General features: G+C 37.3%; 1 protein-coding gene across 1 annotated transcript in view; it reads right to left on the bottom strand.

Annotated features, from left to right (window-relative positions):
• Positions 1 to 465: 465 nt before the first annotated feature.
• Positions 466 to 20297, bottom strand: part of CHSY3 (chondroitin sulfate synthase 3) — a 244787-nt gene continuing 224955 nt past the window's right edge. The window contains exon 3 of the mRNA XM_014730389.3: positions 466 to 7711. Within this exon, the coding sequence (XP_014585875.2) occupies positions 6149 to 7711 (1563 nt within the window). The 3' untranslated portion in view covers positions 466 to 6148. The remainder of the gene's footprint in view (positions 7712 to 20297) is intronic.

Genomic DNA, 20297 nt, shown 5'->3' on the forward strand with positions numbered 1-20297 from the left:
AATGCTAGTCGGCTAACAAGGAGGAGAAATAAATCCCGGCATATTTTAAATAGAGCAGGGTTGCTTATGAAAAAGAGTTGAAAAACTTATGTTAACTTCAGCCTTCATGATTTATACAATAGCAACCTCTCAAAACCAATACCAGAAACTTGTAGTCTAAACCTCATATAGCTTGTATTAAGAAGTGTGGGAGACAGGGAAGAATCCACTGGCAGAGAAAAGAAAAGAAAATATTGAAAGTAAAAGTAGGTCATCAGCATGTTAGAAGGACATAAAAACTTGGAGGCAAGTGAAAAAGAAGAAAATAATGCAAGGATCCACAACACACTGCCTTTTTTCTTTTATTTTCTTAGTATTATGCCTTTAACATTTTATTTATCACCTATTAAAGACTTTCCTTTTAGAAATAGGTATGGAGTCATTTTGGTATGTATGGAAAGAAAAGGGAAATAAACTTGAGGCCAATTGTGGTGACAGAATATTTAATAAGTTAGATACATAGAGTTATTAATTCTAAGGTTGTGGTATTTGTTTTCATTTTTACATGAACTTTTGGCCTGGAGTTATTTCTGACTGAGGTCAGATTGGTCACTTGATACCAGAATCAAGACATAAGAGTCAAGGCAGGTTCCTATTTCTGTATTGGAAATTCACCTACAGATCTTACATTCTATTTGGCTTATACACATCTCCTCACTTGGATAGAACAAGAAAATGTGACGTGTGTGAGACTTTAGGGGATAGGAGTTGGGGAAGAACTGAGATAAAGATGAAGAACGGCCCCTCAGAAGGAGGCCTGGGAGTAGGGGGAGGTCTGCTTTCAGGTGATGCGTGTTCTCGCAGTCTTAGAGTTTCTACCTGAGTATTGTCCCCAAACAAGTTCTCAGTAAATATTTGCTAATTGGTTAGCATTACAGATAAGAGCAAGTATTCTAGGGGGAAAGAAAAGCTTTTTTAAAAAATTCTGTTGAAGTCTTTCTTTTATATAATAGGTCCATTTTAAGTAAAATTTTATCCTTCTAATCTTATACACACCAGTTCCTTCAGAACTGATCCTATAAATAAAGACTGAAGTTGGCTGGTAATGGAATAGCAAGAATGTATACCTGGGCATGATGGATAATCAAAACTCAATGATCTTGGCTTTTATGCCAACCTATGGACTAATACATAGTGATTGACTTCAATTGAAATAAAATCCTGCATGGACTAGAATCCCAAATATGGTGCAGACCGTGGCAGCTTCTGACATGAGAAAGAAGGAGGGAAACAGACAATTGGATGTCAAATTGTAGGCAATACTAGAATATCCCGGCATCTTTGTGCCTGCGCCAGGTGGTTTGCTGCTTGCTGCAGATGTGCCTGTATTGCCACCTGGGAGCATGAATCACTGCTGATGTCTCATCATCCCCACCGTCTGTCTTGTCAACCACGGCAGCATGGCTGGCGGCTGAGTGAGGCTGTGGGGCACACAGGCAGAGCTTCACTGGCACATTCCAGGATTCCATCCTGCCTCTACTGTTCTACCGCTTGAAAACTAAAGGCCTAGGAGACTTCAGGACTCAGCACAGACAGACTACCTTTACTGTATGTTTGACAATGATTACGATGCTAATAAAAGTGCAGATAGGGAAGGTAAGGGCAAGTCAGCAGTACTAAGAACTGATAACAGCTCCTTTTATGGTCCCTTAGGACAATATTTTGCCCATTTGTGTGGTAATATCCATATCACAGGCTACTTCCTGAAGAGATATGCCTTCATTAATAAGCCCAAATGAGAGTTTAAGTAGACAATTCCCTGCCTTACTAGCAGGCCACTTTTAGACAGAGATATCCCTAGGGTAAGGCACACTAAGTTCCTATGACTTGCCAGGCTACAGATGCAGTGACTCAGAAAGGAGCAGGTGGTAGGGAGAGCAAGGTAGCCTGGTCATATAATGTGAAGTGTTTCAATGCCTTCATTCTCCCATATGAATCTCATCATCATGGCCAATGTAGAGTCACAGACATTGTACTGGCTGTTTGAGACTCATCTTGACATATTTTACCTGCTTAAACATATTTTCTGTTAGGTGGAGAGTGGTAAAGAGGGGAGATACCAACTCTCTCTAGGCCCAAATCTAGCCTAGGCTATTCTCTCTGGGACAGGGCAGGCCTGGCTCAAAAGGCCTGGCAGCACTATAGCCAGGGCAACCCAAGCTGCTAGAAAGGGGCCTCATTTTCTGGGCCCTCCTTGTGGAAGAAGGAACTGCCTAGGGCTAATCGGAAAATGCAACCATGGGAAATCAGAGGGGCCCAGCCGTGGGGCTGCTGACAAGAGTTGGGCATCAGCTTTCTCACGGTAAAAACACAGGGATTTTCTAGTTTACACTTCCAGTGGGCGTTTTTTCTCTTGGTTGGACTGTGACTTCACACACTTGGGTATTTCATTCCTGTAGTTCCCCTTCTATAAACTATGCACAATGGGCTCAACTCTTAGATTCCGAAATATCTCAGCTCTGACGAAGCTGCTTTATGCTAAGTCTGTATGATTAAAGTGACATAAATAGTCCAGCAGTGACGTGGTGGTGTTCACTGCAGATGGCTTCTGCACTCAGCTGGCTGAGAACATATAGAAGAACTGTTTCTGGTGTCAGGAATTCTGAGCCTTGTTTCCTCCTGGCCGAGGTCCAGAGACTTGTGAGCAAGTAGACCGAAGAAACCCTTTCCCAACACAGTGCTACTCAGAGGGAGCTAGCAAAGTGGTGGAAGACTGAGATGGAAAGCCCGAGGAGGCTCCAACTGAGCAAAGCATCACCAAACTTAGCTCTGTCCAGAATGAGCATACAGCAGAAGTGAGCTGCATGGTGGATCAGACGCGTTCATGGTGTCAGCTAGACCTCTGCTCCCCCTCGTCTTCTACAGCACCCCAACAACTGAGAAGCCGTGGGTGAGAGTGGAAAGACAGGTGCTTCAGATTCAGACAGCAATACATGTAAATCTTAACTCTACAGTATGCCATATATGGTACGACCTCAGGGCAAGTTACTTAATCATTCATGGCCTCAGTTTCCCTAGCTGTTGAATGAAGAAAATAACACCTCAGAGCTGTAGTGAGGATTACATTTAAAAGGACAACGCAAGTAAAATGCACAGTGTGCTGCTAAGTGGACAGCAGATGATCAATAAGATGATGTTGAAGCTTGATGGAATTGTTATTGGGGTGGCATTTAAACAGAACATCCATAGCTGTCCAAATAAGGGTAATGCCAATAGTGTACATATATTGTGCTTTAGGTTGCATTCACATTGTGTTGCCCTTCAACCTTAAAGAGATTTTAAGTAGTATCTACTACACAGAGAGAAAAACACTCTTAATTTTACTAGGATAATTCCAATAAATTTTCAGTCAGCAAATATTGCGGTGCCTTAAAAAGAAATAGGAAAGCTCAATGCAAAATTATAAAATAGAATTTAAATGCACTTACGTTAATTTCAATATAGTGTGCACATGAATAATTAAGTTCAAATGAGATCTCTGCCTTCCCTTGTTTCATCAGTATAATGGAGAATGCCACTTCAACCCTGGGCAGCTGCCTCAGGACTCTTGAAGACTCGGGGTGTTTGAAATGAGGCCTTTACCTTTCTTCCTCAGTAAAACTCTCCGTTACTTCAATTGTCTAAGTTAAAGAAAAGAGCAGACCCTGATTTCTTTTCTTCATTAATAAAATCATTAATAATTACTATTTAGTAATAGATCTTCCCAAATGACTATCTTTACTGCATGTTAATACCTTCACTCTTCAGGAAAATAAAACCTGCAAGAGCTAACTGACGTAATGTAGGAAAATAAGTTATTAAAGTAAGGGTTTGTGAAGGCCAGAGACAATATTAGAGCAGAGATCAATTGTAAATTGTTGGCCCTGTCAAGATTTTTAATGTCTAAAAGTGCCATGAATTCCTTTCTAATGAATCTGACATTATTAAAATTATATGTTATAGTCAAGGAGAGTGCCATGATGTTTGTCCCAATATTAAGCAATGTTATTTTTTTGAGGGCCCCTAGAATATCTTCACTAAAAGACATTGTTACTATGTGAGGAATCCATCACTAAGGCAAATGCCATATGGCCTCCTGGCAATCAGTTCCAAATAATGGTAAAAATTTACAACAATCGCTTTCAAATAAATTTTGATGCAGATTTTAGTCTTATTGTGTGAAAAAAGAGTACATCTGAAAGTTACATAATGTGATAATCCAATGTCACTGTTATAAAAACAAAAATTAAAATTAAAAAAAGGATAAATAAATGATGTCAAAAAAATAAAGAAAATCAAAGTGCAGAACAGTATGTACAACATGCTACATTTTGTGCATAAAGGACGAAAAAATAAAGTATCCTTTTTGCTTAAGAAACTGGAAAGACATGCACGCAAATGTACATCCACCCAAAACAGTGGTTATGTGTGGTCAGGGGCAGATCGAGTGGATGGGGCATGGGACTGATAGCTGTAGACATTTAAAAATTTCATTTGATTTTGGAACCATGCAAATGTGTTACCTATATACAAAACAAAATTTAAAAAATATGCCTGCATGAGTTCCTCTTGCATGAATTTCCATTTCCTCCTTTTTTGTTTTTTGAGGAAGATTAGCCCTGAGCCAACACCCATGCCCATCTTCCTCTACTTTATCTGTGGGACACCTGCCATAGCACGGCTTGACAAGTGGTGCTAGGTCTTCACCCAGGATCCAAACTGGCAAATCCCGGGCTGCTGAAGTGGAATGTGTGAACTGAACTGCTGCGCCACTGGGCCGGCCCCTGCATTTCCTCTTAAATTTCTTGAATGAGATTATGTTTTTCTACAAACTGGAAACCACTGATTAGGTTTTAAGAAAGAACGATAAATGAAATTAAATGAGATAATTTCCTATGTATATATGATTGCAAAATTATAATTGCAAAATTAATTTTATAGTCATAATTTCCCCACTGATTTTTTTTATCTTTGAGCCATCTACCAACCCATATTAAAAGCTATTTCTGACCTGTTCTTGGTTCAGTTTGATCAGAAAGTTGAAGAGATTGAGGAGGATTACATGCCTGGATTGTAAATTATTGAATAAGGAAACTGCCCAATTTAACCACTTATGAAGACTAGAATTTAAAGCATGATAATACACATAGCACGCCCATAATCCCTTATTAACCTTACCAGTCTGTGTAGCAAGCACATTTTGGTGAGTATGACCACTAAGAAATATATCAAATGTGACTAAAAGGAAACAACACAACTTTTTCAGTGTTTTTGAAAAAGAATACTGTTATACCTGTGTTTTATTATAAATAACCAGGTTCTGTCATATTTTATCTTCTTGCCAGCAAATGAAGGACATTGTTTCATAAAGCTATTTCTAAAATGTTTCATTTCTAAAATGTACATGAATATTTAATTAAATCATATTTCCTTGAGAAAATAAAGTTCATTCGCATTTATAGCAGACAGTTGTGAGGAGTACATAATTGTCATAAGACCAGGGTAGCCAGTACCGGTTGCTTGTGGAACAAAACTCCTCAAATTTTAAAACTTTTTTTTAAAAAATAAACATACAATCATAAGTGTTCATTTACTTTAAAAATTCTAAAGATGAAGAAAATTATTGTCTATAGATTTAAGTCCTTGTATAAATTACAAAACTCAAGTTTATGTTACAGAGTCCCTTCCCCATAGGAAGCATAAAGCACTTTTGTGGTACCTTTCACCAGTAAATATTTGTATCACATTGAATTTGACAAACAAAATAAAAATTGATATTGCATCTTTAAGCTCCAAGAGGACATTCTTCTAAGCTGTCTCTCATGATGAATGAGCTTCAAAAGTCATCTGATTGCCACAATTTAACTCAATCTCAAATAAAGATATAGAAAAGTAATACATATGTTGACTTCAGTAGAAATCTGAAATATCAGTGAACTGCAGACTCTTCTTGCTTGAGGTCAACAAACACCCTTTGGAAGACAACCAAGAGTAGTTTCAGACCAGTACAACACAATAAAATTATAACAATAATAATTATAATAAAAATAACAATAATAAAATAAAAATAACAACAACCAACAATGAGGTAAACTCCCCTTTAAAAAGGCAACATGTGTTGCCTGGACTGTCAGGAGAGAGTTCGATTGTACCTGACACCCAAATGTTTTTCCAACCAAAGTTCAGCCAGTTGCATGGTTGAGGCAAAAGTACTTGCCTTGGATCCTAAGCACATCTTATACTGCTTAGGGTCCAAGTTAGGGTCGCAATGAACTGGATGAAAAATATGCACCACTCCTACTTCTTGACTTCTGAAGGGCCTTAAGCCAGATAGAATAACTTTATTATAGAGATCTACATCTTCCAGTCCCCAGCCTTGTATTGAGGTATCAAATCCACCTGCACCCAGAAGATCACTTTTATAAATACAGGTAATTCCATATCCATAGTCTCTCCAAAATCCAGACTTCTTTGAGAAGACAAAGTCATCATCAGTGGGAGGATTTCCCCCATTGGTTACCTTTGGGTCATACTGGCTAAAGATGATGGGGTAGTACACCTGTTGTCCCTGAATTGTATTGTCTCTACATCGTTGGAGAAAGTCTCCTCTGAAGATCAAGTCAACATCACAAAATAGCAGCAAAGTATCATTGTCAAACTGGGAAGAAGCCATTTCAAGACCAAGACCTCTGGAAAACTCGCCCTTCATGGGGATCAGGGTCATTTCTGTTTTAGGGTACTTGTTCTGATATTCTTTTATCAGCTCAATATGCTTCTCAGAATCTTGGCCAGAATCCCTACTGAAAAGGACGATGACCAGCTTTACATTCTGCTTTGGGATAAGACAAGTATTTTCAAAGTTCTCCATGAATCTCAAGAAAATGTCATACCTGCCAATGAGAGGAACAAGAATGTGTATTTTCTTTTCATTGTGCCCTCCCATTTCTTTGGCACCTTGAAAAGGAGACAATATATTTAAAGAATTAGACATAAAGGAGAATGACTGAGTCTCGCTGTTAATACTCTCCACAAGACTGTTGACATCTAGCTCCTCAGTTTCTCTAAAGAAAGGCTTGCTGAACAACTGCTGAAGGTAGGCATGACGTCTCACTGGCACAGTCAGTTTCCTCCCCTTGTGTCTTTTGTACAAGAGGAGTAAATCCAAAATGTACTCCACCCCATGCATGGGATCAACCCTGCGGTAGCCATACTGAATTTCCTTGAAGTCAATGAGCCGTCCCCTGCTCTTGGCATTCTCATTGATCATCTCCATCACCTGTAGCACAGTGTCATCCAGTGCTGTTCTCAGGATGCTGTTGATGCTCTGTCGAGGAGGCTGGTTCTCAGATGCCGAGTAAAGGAGCTTCCCTGTCAGGAACTCCCATTCTATCACTTCATCTCTCTCTCGAGGCTGGAAGTGATTGAAAGAAGGCATTACTCCCAGCTGCTGGTCCTCTTTGCTCACCTCACTGTTACTGAGCTTGCTCATCAGAGCGCTCTCCCGGTGGAGCTGGATGGTACGGTAACGAAGTTCAGAAATTTTGCGACTGAGCATGTAATTATGAAGCCTGTATTGGTAGGCAGGCCTTTTGTTGGGATGAAGTGTTATGGCTGCATGGATTTTGCTATTGTGAAGGTCTTGGATATAACCCTTCCGATTGTGTTCGTAATTTTCATGGAACAGTTGCTGCATCTGAAAAGTAAAAAGAAATCAGGAGGTTAGAATAAATTTAGAAAGAAATAAAGCAAAATCTAAAACATTTAATTAAAATATTTAATAAAAATCTGGGGCCGACCCGGTGGCACAGCAGTTAAGTTCGCACGTTCCGCTTCGGCGGCCTGGGGTTCACTGGTTTGGATCCCGGGTGTGGACATGGCACCGCATGGTAAGCCATGCTGTGGTAGGTGTCCCACATACAAAGTGGAGGAAGATGGGCACGGATGTTAGCTCAGGGCCAGTCTTCCTCAGCAAAAAGAGGAGGATTGGCAGCAGTTAGCTCAAAGCTAAGCTTCCCCCCCCCAAAAAAAAATTAATAAAAATTAGTTACATGGTATTTCATAACAAAAATGACTTGTAAAATTTATATTTAAAAGAAATGAAAATGGGGACTGGCCCCATGGCCGAATGGTTAAGTTCGTGCGCTCCATTTCAGTGGCCCAGGGTTTCGCCGGTTCAGATCCTGGGTGCAGACATGGCACTGCTCCTCAGGCCATGCTGAGGCAGTGTCCTACATGCCACAACCAGAGGCACTCACAACTAGAACATACAACTATGCCCTGCGGGGGGAGTGTTTTGGGGAGAATAAAAAAGATTGGCAACAGTTGTTAGCTCTGGTGCTAATCTTTTTTTTAAAAAAAAAAAAGAAATGAAAATGGTTTTAAAATGTCAAATTCATATGCTCAAATACGACAAACTAACCACCTGTCAATTCATATGCAAATACTGCATACTAACCACCAGGTATATGTTTTGAAGAAAAGAATCTTTGTCCCTCTATTTATTCTAAAATCAACCCCAAATATCAAAGAAAACAAGACTGGAATATACCCATAGCCCCATAATAAATCATTGTGATGGAGAGGAAGAGCGGGTAGAGCATGGACTTTTCAAAATAGGGAGGTTCTCTGAGGAGTAAACCCAATTCCTGTTGCTTGGAAGGCCAAATCAGCCCCATAGGAGATGTAAATTTTATTCAGTATCCTGATATATCATCTTTACAGAGTAAGTTCTTGGTAAGGTAAGATGGAACAGAAACTAGATTGATCTACACTACTGACCTGAAGGATCATATCCAAAATTAGACATGCTTGACATCCTTCTGAACCAGAAAGGCTCTCTGCTAGTCTAGAAGAAGCTCACTACCTCAGGCAGAAACGAAAATGAGGAAAACTCGAGTTATAAGATCAGACTTCAAAGTGCTAGCTGACTCCTCTTCCTCTTCCAGGCAGTAAAGAAACCTCCATCGCACCCTCTAAGATAAGGGAGAATGGAGGAGGAGGAGGAGGGGGAGGAGGAGGAGGACAATTGCCAGCGGCAGCAGCAGCATGAGATATCCGCAAATATATTGATGCACAAGGAGGAAAGGAATATGGCAAACTTAAGCATATATATCCAAAACAGGCAAAAATTATAAACAAATCAAATAAATTAAAATACAATCTCCAAAAAAATGACTCAAGGAAAAGATAAATAAGCTTAAAGATAAATAAAACCACTGATAGTCACATTACAAGAAGCATGAAGTGAGATTTGTGGAAAACGTAGGAAAAAGAGACTTGAAAAAATTTAGCAGAATACTAGAAATATAAAAAAGAGAATAAAAGTTTGGAAAGATATATATATCCATATGCATACATATATAAAAATGTATATATGTAACATTTAAAAATTTAAATACATATTTAATATGTACGGATATATATTAAAGGAGATAAAAAACATGTATATTTCCTTAAAATAAAGGTAGATATACATCTATGTGCTATTAGGTGAAGAGAAACAAAGGAAAATAAACAAACAAAACCCACTTTGGCTGTAAGAAGAAAAAGAATGAATCTTGCCACAACATTCTCCATAGCAACATCAATGCTGAAAAGTAGCAGAGCACAGCCTAGGAAGACCCCAGGAAGGCAAATTAATGACTCATAATTTTATATTCAATCCAGCTAGAGCTCATGTTTATCCCACCAAGGCTAGATATCAAATTTTATTGCAAAAAATAAATAGCTCCTACATGTAAGAACTTGTGGCAGATTTGTGGTGATAAATTCCGGCTCTCCTCCCATTGAGAGGTGAGGTCTATGTCTCTTCTCTTGAATCTGCGTGACTCTGTGACTACTTTAACAGACCACAGTAGAAGTGACGCTGCCAGTTTCTAGATTGGCAGCTGCTGCTTCTTGTCTTTTGGAACTCTCGCCCTACAGAAGCCAGCTATTAAGAAAAAAGTCTGAGTTAGTTTTCTTGTTGCTGTCAGCACCTTCAATAAAATGTGGAATAGCAGAATCAGAATCCTTGTTCCAATCCCAGAGTCAGGGAAGAAGCTGGCAATATTCCTCTTTAACACATTAAAGAAGTTCCTTTCTATTTCTAGTTTGCTAAGAGTTTTTATCATGAAAGAATTTTGAAGTTGATCAAATGTTTTTTCTGTATCCATTAAGATTATGCGATGTCACTTCTTTTTTCTGTTATGGTGAATTGCACTGATTGATTTTCTAATATTAAACCACTACTGTACTCTTTGACTGAACTCATAAGGATCCTGACATATTATCCTCTTTATATATGACTGGAATACATTTACAAATACTTTCTTTGGAATACACTGTGAGATACCAACTCTCCCCAATTGGATATATAGATTCAACGCAATTCCAATACAAATCCTACCATTTTTTGAAAAGAAAATATTACTGTTGATATTAATAAGTTGATTCTAAAATTTATATAGAAATGAAAAGTCAAGGATATTCAAGATAATCTTAAAAAAGATATACTATGGATAAAAAGTTACAGAAATTTAGACAGTAAGATATTGGTACAAGGGTTAACAAATAGAACAAAGGACCAAAATAATCCATAAATGAACCTACTCATGACTTAAGACTTATCAGGTGACTTATGACAAACACGACACTTGAGAGTGGAGAAAGGGAAGTCTTTTCAGTAAATAATACAAGGTCAGTTGGATATTCATATGGAAAAAAGTAAAAACTGAGCCCCTACATCCCACAATAAAAAAAAAAAAAACCTGTACAAATTAGTAAGGAATAAGGAAAACCCAGCTGAAAAATGGGAAAAAAAACCTGAATGGGCACTTCACAAAGGAGAATATGCAAATACCTGATAAACATACAAAAACATTCTCTAGCTCATTCATCACCAGGGTAATGCGATTTAAAGTCAAAATGTGACAACATTATGAACCTACAAGAATGGCTAAAACTAAACCAACTGCTAATGCATTGCCAAGATTTGGAACTCTCATACCTGGTTGGTGAGAATGTAACTTGGTTCAATCATTGTGGAAAACTGTATCAACTAAAATGACTATACATTCTCTGTGACTCAGTGATTCTACTCTTAGATACATGCCCAATACAAACACAAACACACACCTAAAAATATATGTAAGAATTTTATAGCAGCATTATTCAAAATACTCCAAAACTGAAAGCAACCCAAATGTACATCAAGAGTAGAATAGAAAACTAAGTATGGGAAAATTTATATAATGGAAAACAACACATCAATTAAAATAAATGAAATACTACTACTCACAACAATGTGGACAAATCTTACAAACAAGTGAGAGAAGCCATATACAAAAGAATACATTTTATTTGATTCTATTTATAGGAAATTCAGAAGCAGGTAAGGCTAACTATGCTGTTAGCTATTAGAGCAGTGATCAAGTCAAGAAAAGGGGCAGGAAGCTCTAGTGTGCTGGTAGTGTTCTGTTTGTTGATCCAGGTCATGGTTACATGTATGCATTCAACTTGTGAACATTCATTGAACTGCTGCTTAAGATATGTTGGTCTATTATACTCCAATTAATAAAATATTTTAAAAGTATGCATACACATGCATTAGAATTAGGTAGGTTTTTCTGATGTGTATGTACATAAACGTGTACGGCTATGTGGGTGGAAGAGAGAGAGAGAGCATCATGGAAGTTTTCCTAGAGAAGATGACCTAACAGGAGTAAGACCAACACCATAGCAGATTCTTTATCTCTAGTGTTTCAGCTGGTTCCTTTTCTACACTCAAAAGGACTTTCAAATCAACATCATTTGACTTTGAAGAATATAACAGTAGATATTTTGAGAAGGATTTTAGACTTGATTCAAGACACAGCAGTTCAGTTGCATCCAATATTTTTTTCTGAAAACATATGCCAATTTATTTTTTAACTTGGATCAATATGAAATCAAATTAAGTCCATAATTTGCAGTGGGCTGTTATAGCTCCATTTTTGTAGTGTCATTATTTTTTACCTGAGACTGCTTCAATATTTTACTTTATGTAATTTTCCATGGATCTTTTTTGTTTGTATGCAAGAAGGTAAAAAAAAATATATTTCTGATTACATATAGACTACTAATTATACCACCTCTAAAAAGTATTGGCTATTTGAAACTATTCTTTTTTAAGGCATGCTTTACATTAGTAAGAAAAAGGGAACATGCTAAGCTAAATAGGAAACCGTGCTCAGAGGCAAGCTGTTAAACGGCAGGATTATCTGGCTCCTTTGGTGATACTGAAGTGACTAATACAGCACAATTTGATAAAGGTGACTTTTTGTTATAGAACAAATAATATCTTAGTATTGAAATGTTTAACTAACTTGCATCACTCACTTCATTATAACCCAAGCTGTCCTATAGTGCTTGTCCTTCTAATGTAGCCCTTTGCAGAAATATTACATGCAAAGACAGTGATGGGGACAATCCTTAAAAATAGCACATTCATGCATACTCCACGTAATGCAGCAATGATGAGAACACCTTGAATTTATGTCATATTTTCCATCAAGAAGAATACAGCATATCCAAATTTTCTACATTTTTATGCAGAGAGGTTCAAGCTATATAGGACAGACATGAGAATATTTAAGAGCCTGGCTATGATGTCAGCCAGATCTGGATCTGAGTACTTGCTTTAGCACTTCCAAGCCATTTCCTATCCAATCTGTCTAAATCTCAGTCTCCTTATCTATAAAAGGGAAAATACTAACTACCTCAATGTATATTGAAACATTGATCAATAAGAAAAAATATATACAATGCTTAGCATTATGTCTGTCACATAGAAAACAATAGGGGCTGGCCCCATGGTCTAGTGGTTAAGTCTGGTGCGCTCCACTTCGCCAGCCCAGGTTCACAGGTTTGGATCCTGGGAATGGACCTACACCACTTGTGAGCCATGCTGTGGCAGAGACACACATACAAAATAGAGGAAGACTGGCACAGATGTTAGCTCAGGGCAAATCCTCCTCAAGCAAAAAAAAAAAAAGAAAACACTCAGTAAATGATAACTATGTATAAATAACAGTTCAAGGATTTCTCAACCTCCTCTTGAGACTGCTCTTTTAGCTAGGATTTTTCAGAGAACGAGAGCAGCATGCTTTAGTTGGCTTGCTTATCTTTGTTCATTTCTCAAAATGCTTGGGAACAGTTATAATTTGGCCACATACTCTCAGGGCTTCAATGTGTCTAACACGCCAATGAGGCACCTCCTCCTCACTGAAGTCCTCAACATTTCACTACAAGAAAGATGAATTACTGTGAGGATTTCAGGAAACCAAGGTTCAAGAGGGTTAAGGGACCTAAACAAGGCTCTACTGAGAGTAATGAGATTACAACGGAAACTAGAATAAGCAGCCAGTTTTGCTACTTATCACACTAAATTCTGAACGTCGCAAAACTGTTTTAAGGGAAGGTGTAAAATTTACTTTTAAAGTTATATTAGCTCGTTTGAAATCATTCAGGGACTCTAATTTAAATTGGCTTCCTCTCCGTTTCAGAATTTTCAATTGATTTCGTGGTACCTCCAGATCCTTCCACTGAAAGGAGGGAGATAATTTTATGCTAACAAAATTACAGCAGCAGTTAAGATCAGCGTGTCCTGACCGACACCGGGGCTGTAAGTGTGTCACCCAAAATCTCACCTCCTGAGAAGGAAATCATCTGAGAAGCTATAGAAAAATCTATTATGAAAATCAGAGAGTGGGAGAATAAATGTCAAGATATGAATGTATGTTATTATTAATATTCTACTATATTAGACTTCCGTTTCCCCCTTAGATTTATCAATAATGAAAACATAGTGTAGGTAACTTTTGGAAAGATCACAGCTACGTAAATAAAGGAATTCCATTTCAACAATTAAAATCTTCAAGGAAACAGTAAGGAGCTGACTGCGAATAGGCACAGGGTAACTTTTGGAACGATGCAAAGTTTGTAAAACTAGATTGTGGTAATGGTTCCACAACTAAACAAATTTATTAAACATTATTATTTTTTTTTTTGAGGAAGATTAGCACTGAGCTAACATCTGTCACTAATCCTCCTCTGTTTGCTGAGGAAGATTGGCCCTGAGCTACCATCCATGCCCATTTGCCTCTACTCTATCTGTGAGACGCCTGCCACAGCATAGCTTGACAAGTGGTGCGTAGGTCTGCACCCGGGATCTGAACCGGCGAACCCTGGGCCGCTGAAGTGGAATGTGTGAACTTAACCACTGCACCACCAGGCTGGCCCCTACTAAATATTATTAAACTGGACACTTACAAGGGGAGACTTTTGCAGATTGTAAATTATACCTCAATAAGGCTATTTTTAAAAAGACATAGGGAATGTTAAAAACAAAATACAGCAAACTCCAGTTTTAAAAATGAAGAGACTGGAACAATACATAGTCACAAAATATGTGTAGGATTTCCAAAAGCTGATGGGGTTGAACAGAATCATCTGGAAGCGAGTGGAGACGAAAGGCCAAGGAGAACAATGTCAGTGACAAAAGGTTGGAGGATAGTAGGTCTCAGAAGTAACCAGGAAAAATATACTGCCTGACAATGCAGGGCACAGAACCTATTCTGTGTGTAAAGCTGTGTGTGCAGTAACCGAGGTGGCCTGAGCTGGCAGAATAAGTCCCTAATGGAAATGTTCTGTTTCCAACAAGTAGAAGAGACGGAGCTACAGAAAGCAAAGCATTAAACAGTTAAGCCATGTTTTCAAGTAGGTTTAGTCTGAGGCAGCAGAGAGGACTGATGCCTTTTCTTTCTGGAAATCAGCAAGCCCAGGACTGTAACAAACACCTCTGCCAAAACAAATCTATGGTGAAGGGCTTGTCCAGGGACAAGTAATTTTTTCAGAGGTACGTATGTTTTCTAAAAAAGGAAAAATAGTACAGCAGTAACACAGAGTTTCTATAAGAAAAAAAGCCTAGACGAAAAACTAGCCCCCCCACGACTCCAAAAAATAAGCCATAGAACTGAGGAAAACATGAAGCAACTGTTTTTAAAAACATAAGAAACATTTTTCTCGATCTTTGAAAACAGCAAAATAGAAATATAAGACCTCAGGGACGTGATGGTAAGATGAAATGTCAGCTCACAGAACTAAGAAATGAAAAATAAACTATCACAGACATGAAAACAAAATCAGAAGGAAAGGAAAAGAATAGACACTATGGAAAGTTCAGTAAGGGATAGAAAAGATGGAAATTAGGAAAGCTAAAAAAATGGAATAGAAATAAGAGTTACAATGAACTAGAGAGAAACAATTCAGGACTTAGAAGAGGACTTGGTACATAGTAACTGCTATTAATAGGAATTATAATAAGAATTAGCTATTATTATTGTATGGGTACTTGTTTTTACTATTATTATTATTATTATTAGTGTAGATATTGAATAAATGAGTAAATGAGTAAATGAGAACGGCCTTGGTTAAGTTTTCCTTAGAAAGTAATTCAAATACGCTCAGCATAGCCATCATTTGATTTCAGATTATCATCTAAAAACTAAAAAACTCAATTGTCTTCATGAGGTCCTTATTGAAACAAAGGGGAAATAGGAGGCCATGCCATTATTGGAAAGCTGTTCATGAACATCTTTTGAACTCTCTACTAAGAAAATAATTGCATTAATTTTTCTCTATGAAGGAGAAAATTTCCTTCATTTATTTGTGTAAAGAAGCTATTTCAGTTTAGTGCAAGTTCTTTTGTTCCCATTATGCCACTCCATTTTTCTTAAAAAGAAAGGATCCTCTAACTTAGAAAATTCTCTTTGAATCTCTTCTTATATATAAGATTAAGGAGGGTTTGGGAAAAGGAGGTATTCTTGTTCTAGGAAGTACAGACTCTGCAAATTAGAATAATTTATGCAGGTGAATAGGAAATACTAAACCACTGAAGTGGTGTAAATATTATGCTGATGATGTACCTAAGGGTTGGGTAAGGTGTCTCACAAATATTTAACTCATTCTATTCTCTTTGACTTAGTTATGCAACACTACACAACTAAATGGAGGGTCTTACTGCCCTTAATACAAATGCCTAATGAGCTTTTTAAAAAAATTTTCTAAGAGTAATAGTAATATAAAGGTTCCAAGCAGAATAGTGAATTTTCAAATTAACATACTATTTTCCCCCAATTACTGTCTTCAGATGTTAACAGTAAATTTCTTAAAGTGTGTCCTACTTGTCTGGTAATAATGACACAACGAAAATAGTACCTAATTTTAAATATTAAGAGAAGATATGAGTTTGGGAAAAAAAATACATATATCATTCTATAATTATAAAGAGAATGAAAAAATGTTAAAAGGTATAGCATGAATAAGCTGTTGAAAGCAAAGAGCTAGTTTAAGATAAGACATGCCCTTTTTCACATCATGTATGTATGTTTGTTACATACAATTAAGAGCACTATTTTGCTATTGAGATATATAAAAATAATAGCACCTTGGAAATAAGCACATTTAATCCACAAACTCTACTTTAAAAATTCACTGTATAACATGTAATAAAATTGCATGGAACTAAATACACATGTGTGCACATACACATGCACATAAATGCAAACAAAAATGGAGAAATTCGAGTAAGATCAGTGGATATATCAATGTCAATCTCTTGGTTAAGATATTTAGCTATACAGTTTTACAAGATTTTGCCATTGGGGGAAACTGGTTAAGGGGTACATGGAATTTCTTTGCATTACTTTTCACAAATGTATGTGAACCAATAATTATTTCGAAATAAAAGTTTTAATTAAAAAATACATGCAAAGAAATAAAAGAGGAAATTTCTCTCATTTCCTTTTTGTTTTTTAAAGAAATCACCCCAAAGCATACTTAAAGCAGCAGTGTTGAAAGTAGTCCAAAGGCTGCAGATCTGATGTTGCTTTTTTTTTCTTGGTAAGCCCAGTGTTTTGAATGAATTTGAATTTGAAAAATGTTAAGTGAACAATTCCATTTATTTTTAGTCCCATAAACTTTCTTTATGTTTGTTTCATGAATTTAAATTGGCTGAGGGCATTTGTGTTCTTGGATATCTTTTTAAAGTAAAGAAATCTTAAAATGTCCCTTTCCTTTTGAAATCCTGTCATATGCTACAATATATATGAGCCTTAAGGACATCTAAGTGAAAGAAGCCAGTCACAAAAAAGACAAATACTGTATGATTCCACTTATATGAAGTATCCAAAGTAGTCAAACTCATAGACAGAAAGCAGAATGGTAGTTTCCAGGGGCTGGGAGAAGGGGAAATGGAGAGTTGTTCAATGGGTATAGAGTTTCAGTTTTGAAAGATGCAAAAGTTCTAGAGATTTGTTGCACAACAATGTGAGTATAGCTGACACTACTGAGCTGCACACTTAAAAATGATTAAAATGGGGCCAGCCCCAGTGGTCTAGTGGTTAAGTTTGGCAGACTTGGCTTTGGCAGCCTGGGTTCAGTTACCGGGAGTGGACCTATACCACTTGTCAGTGGCCATGCTGTGGCGGTGGCTCATATACAAAAAGAGGAAGACTGGCAACAGATGTTAGCTCAGGGTGAATCTTCTTCAGGAAAAAAAAAAAAGATTAAAATGATAAAAAAATTTCTTTTCCTTTTATTTCACATGATCATCACCTTTTCTAGATGGAAATACAAATCACAGTCTGGCCAATTAATATACTTTGTTATAAATGGTTTATTCCTGATTAGCTTCATTCATGGGCAAGATCTCTCTCATTGTAGTAAAAAATGGTTCACTTTATCTACAGGCTCACATTTTGTACATTCTAATCTCACAGAAAGAAAAGCAGACCTTGCCACCCAGACAAGGGCAGAGAAATGATACAAGAAAGACTGAGTGCTGTTAAGAGCACTAAACAGAGCACTGAGCTGTGCCTCAGGGCAGACCACCCTCAGACTTTCTAGTTTCCTAGGACAGTAGTTTCTTCTCCATTTCAGGCAGTTTACCTGTGATTCTGTCACTTGCAATCAAAGGAATCCTGTCAGAAACGATTTGACAAATTGATACGTTTTAATTTCAGCTCTGCACCAACGCTCTGTAGGATGTGCCTCTGTTTAACTAGCTAGTTTAATCTTGGTTGAAATCCAAACAACAATCTCATATGGGCAATGTGTACCTTGAAAACTGGTACTTTTCTTCCTGTTACATTTCATTTCGCTAGCTATTCTAGTTTAAAAAAAATAAAAACCTGCCAGACAACACAGAAAATAGCTTCCAGATACTAACTCTTACATGCGATGAAGTTTTCTTAGTATATATTCTCTACAGTTTAAAAATACTTTCAGACAACATAGAAAATAAGCATGTGATATAGATCTCCCAGCTGGGTATATTCTGGACACACACTATCTTAGGCAAATATCAAAGAGATTTAAAATCAGAAAGAAATCACTAAGCTCATCAGACTTCAGTTTATAACGGTATCATGGCACATAATCATTTGTTAGTTTAAATAAACCCAAATACTTCAAAGTTACCCTGTTAGAAATAAAATCATACTCCAATAAAAAAACACTAATCATTGAACTTGACGGCTCATAAATTTGCCTGATTCAGCCTGACACAGCTACATTCAAGCAGTGACCATATAGACGCTTCCTGATGTATAACTAAGATAACAGTGAATGATTGTGGAAACCTACACAATTCACTCCTCCTGTAGATGTTTTTAAATTTTTGGTAAATTGTCAAGTAGCTTTTTGTATTCACTATTTCCTTAAACCTTTTTTTCTACTCACAATTTATTACAGAGAACAGGCAAAGAAGAATTTCAAGAGGTTTTCAAGTTGCCACTTTGCAAACCTGCACACAGCCTTTATTCATGCAATACTTGACTACCCCCTTCACTGGTGATTTAATTACCACACCATAATTGAGAGACAATGAGAAGGAGGGCGGTTATCGCTTCCAAACTAGGCTTTCAAGACTTTGAAAAACAAAATGTAAAGATAGTGGTTGCCACACAATTTTGAAAGACATTAATACAATTAATGAATGTACTGTATCCATTGGAGGAAGTGTCTCGACTATATGATGGCACTGATCATGCATAAAATTACACCTCACTTTCCAAGTAAAAAAAGAGACAAAGACCTTTCTAATTCATAGGTTTTATTCCGGTTAGGAGAGCTTTCAAATTCCAAGTCGATTCCTATTTAACTAAAGGTGCTAAAGCTAAAGTTAAAGATTTTCTGGGGCTGATTTTTCATTTCCATTCTCCCCAAATTCAAGCAACCAGTCATTTAACCTCATGAAAGACTTATCATAAGTTTATCTAATTCTGTATGACCATCAGGTCATCCACTAATCCAGAAGGTATAAGAATGGGGCAGATAAGGATTGGGGCAAATTTAAGATATTCTGTTTAAAGAATGACATATACTTCTGCAATTATGGACTTTGGCTACATGACAATTTTTAGTGATTATCAGTAACGTGCCCATAGTAACCTTCCGGGCAATTTGGAGTGCTCTTTGCAAGAAGCTAAAATTTGATGACCTTCCAACAAACAGAAGGAGCCTTTGGCCATTATGTGGTGTTCAATGTTAATTGGTTTACGTGCAGTTTCTTACATCAGTAGATAATCTATGTTCAAACATACTTTGAAATGAAAAGACATTATATTCTCAATATTTAAGAGTGAAAATTCCATATTCATTACGTAGAAAATGGACTTACAGCTGTCAGTACATTATAGAGTAGTTTTATTTTCCCCCTCCCCAAAGCCCTAGTACATGGTTGTATATCCTAGTTGGAAGTCCTTCTAGTTCTTCTATGTGAGCTGCCCCCATAGCATGGCAACTGACAGATGGCTGGTGTGGCTCCATGACTGGGAAATGAACTCAGCTGCCAAAGCAGTGAGGGCGTTGAACTTTAACCACTAGGCCATCAGGGCTGGCTCTACAGAGTACGGTCTTATTGGATAAGTTGGGGAGGAGAACATAGCGCAGTGCCATGTGCATAGTAGATGCTCAAGAAAGCTAGTGGAATTCAATTAATATAAACATCGAAAACATGAGAAAGATAACATAATAGATTCTATGACAATATGACAATTTCTGTCAATAACTCTCCCTGACCAAAGCTTTCCTGACCCAATCCTCCCCAACGTTTTGGCTGCCTCTTTTATTTGAAGAATGAATGACATTCATTCATTTCAAACTATCAGAGAGCTTCTAAAATGTGTCAGTTGCTATGGATAGAGCAACAAAAGAAACAGGATCCCTGCCCTCCTGGAGTTAACTGCCTAATGGAAGAG

Source organism: Equus caballus, chromosome 14 (genome assembly GCF_041296265.1).
Source record: "Equus caballus isolate H_3958 breed thoroughbred chromosome 14, TB-T2T, whole genome shotgun sequence".
NCBI lineage: Eukaryota > Metazoa > Chordata > Mammalia > Perissodactyla > Equidae > Equus > Equus caballus.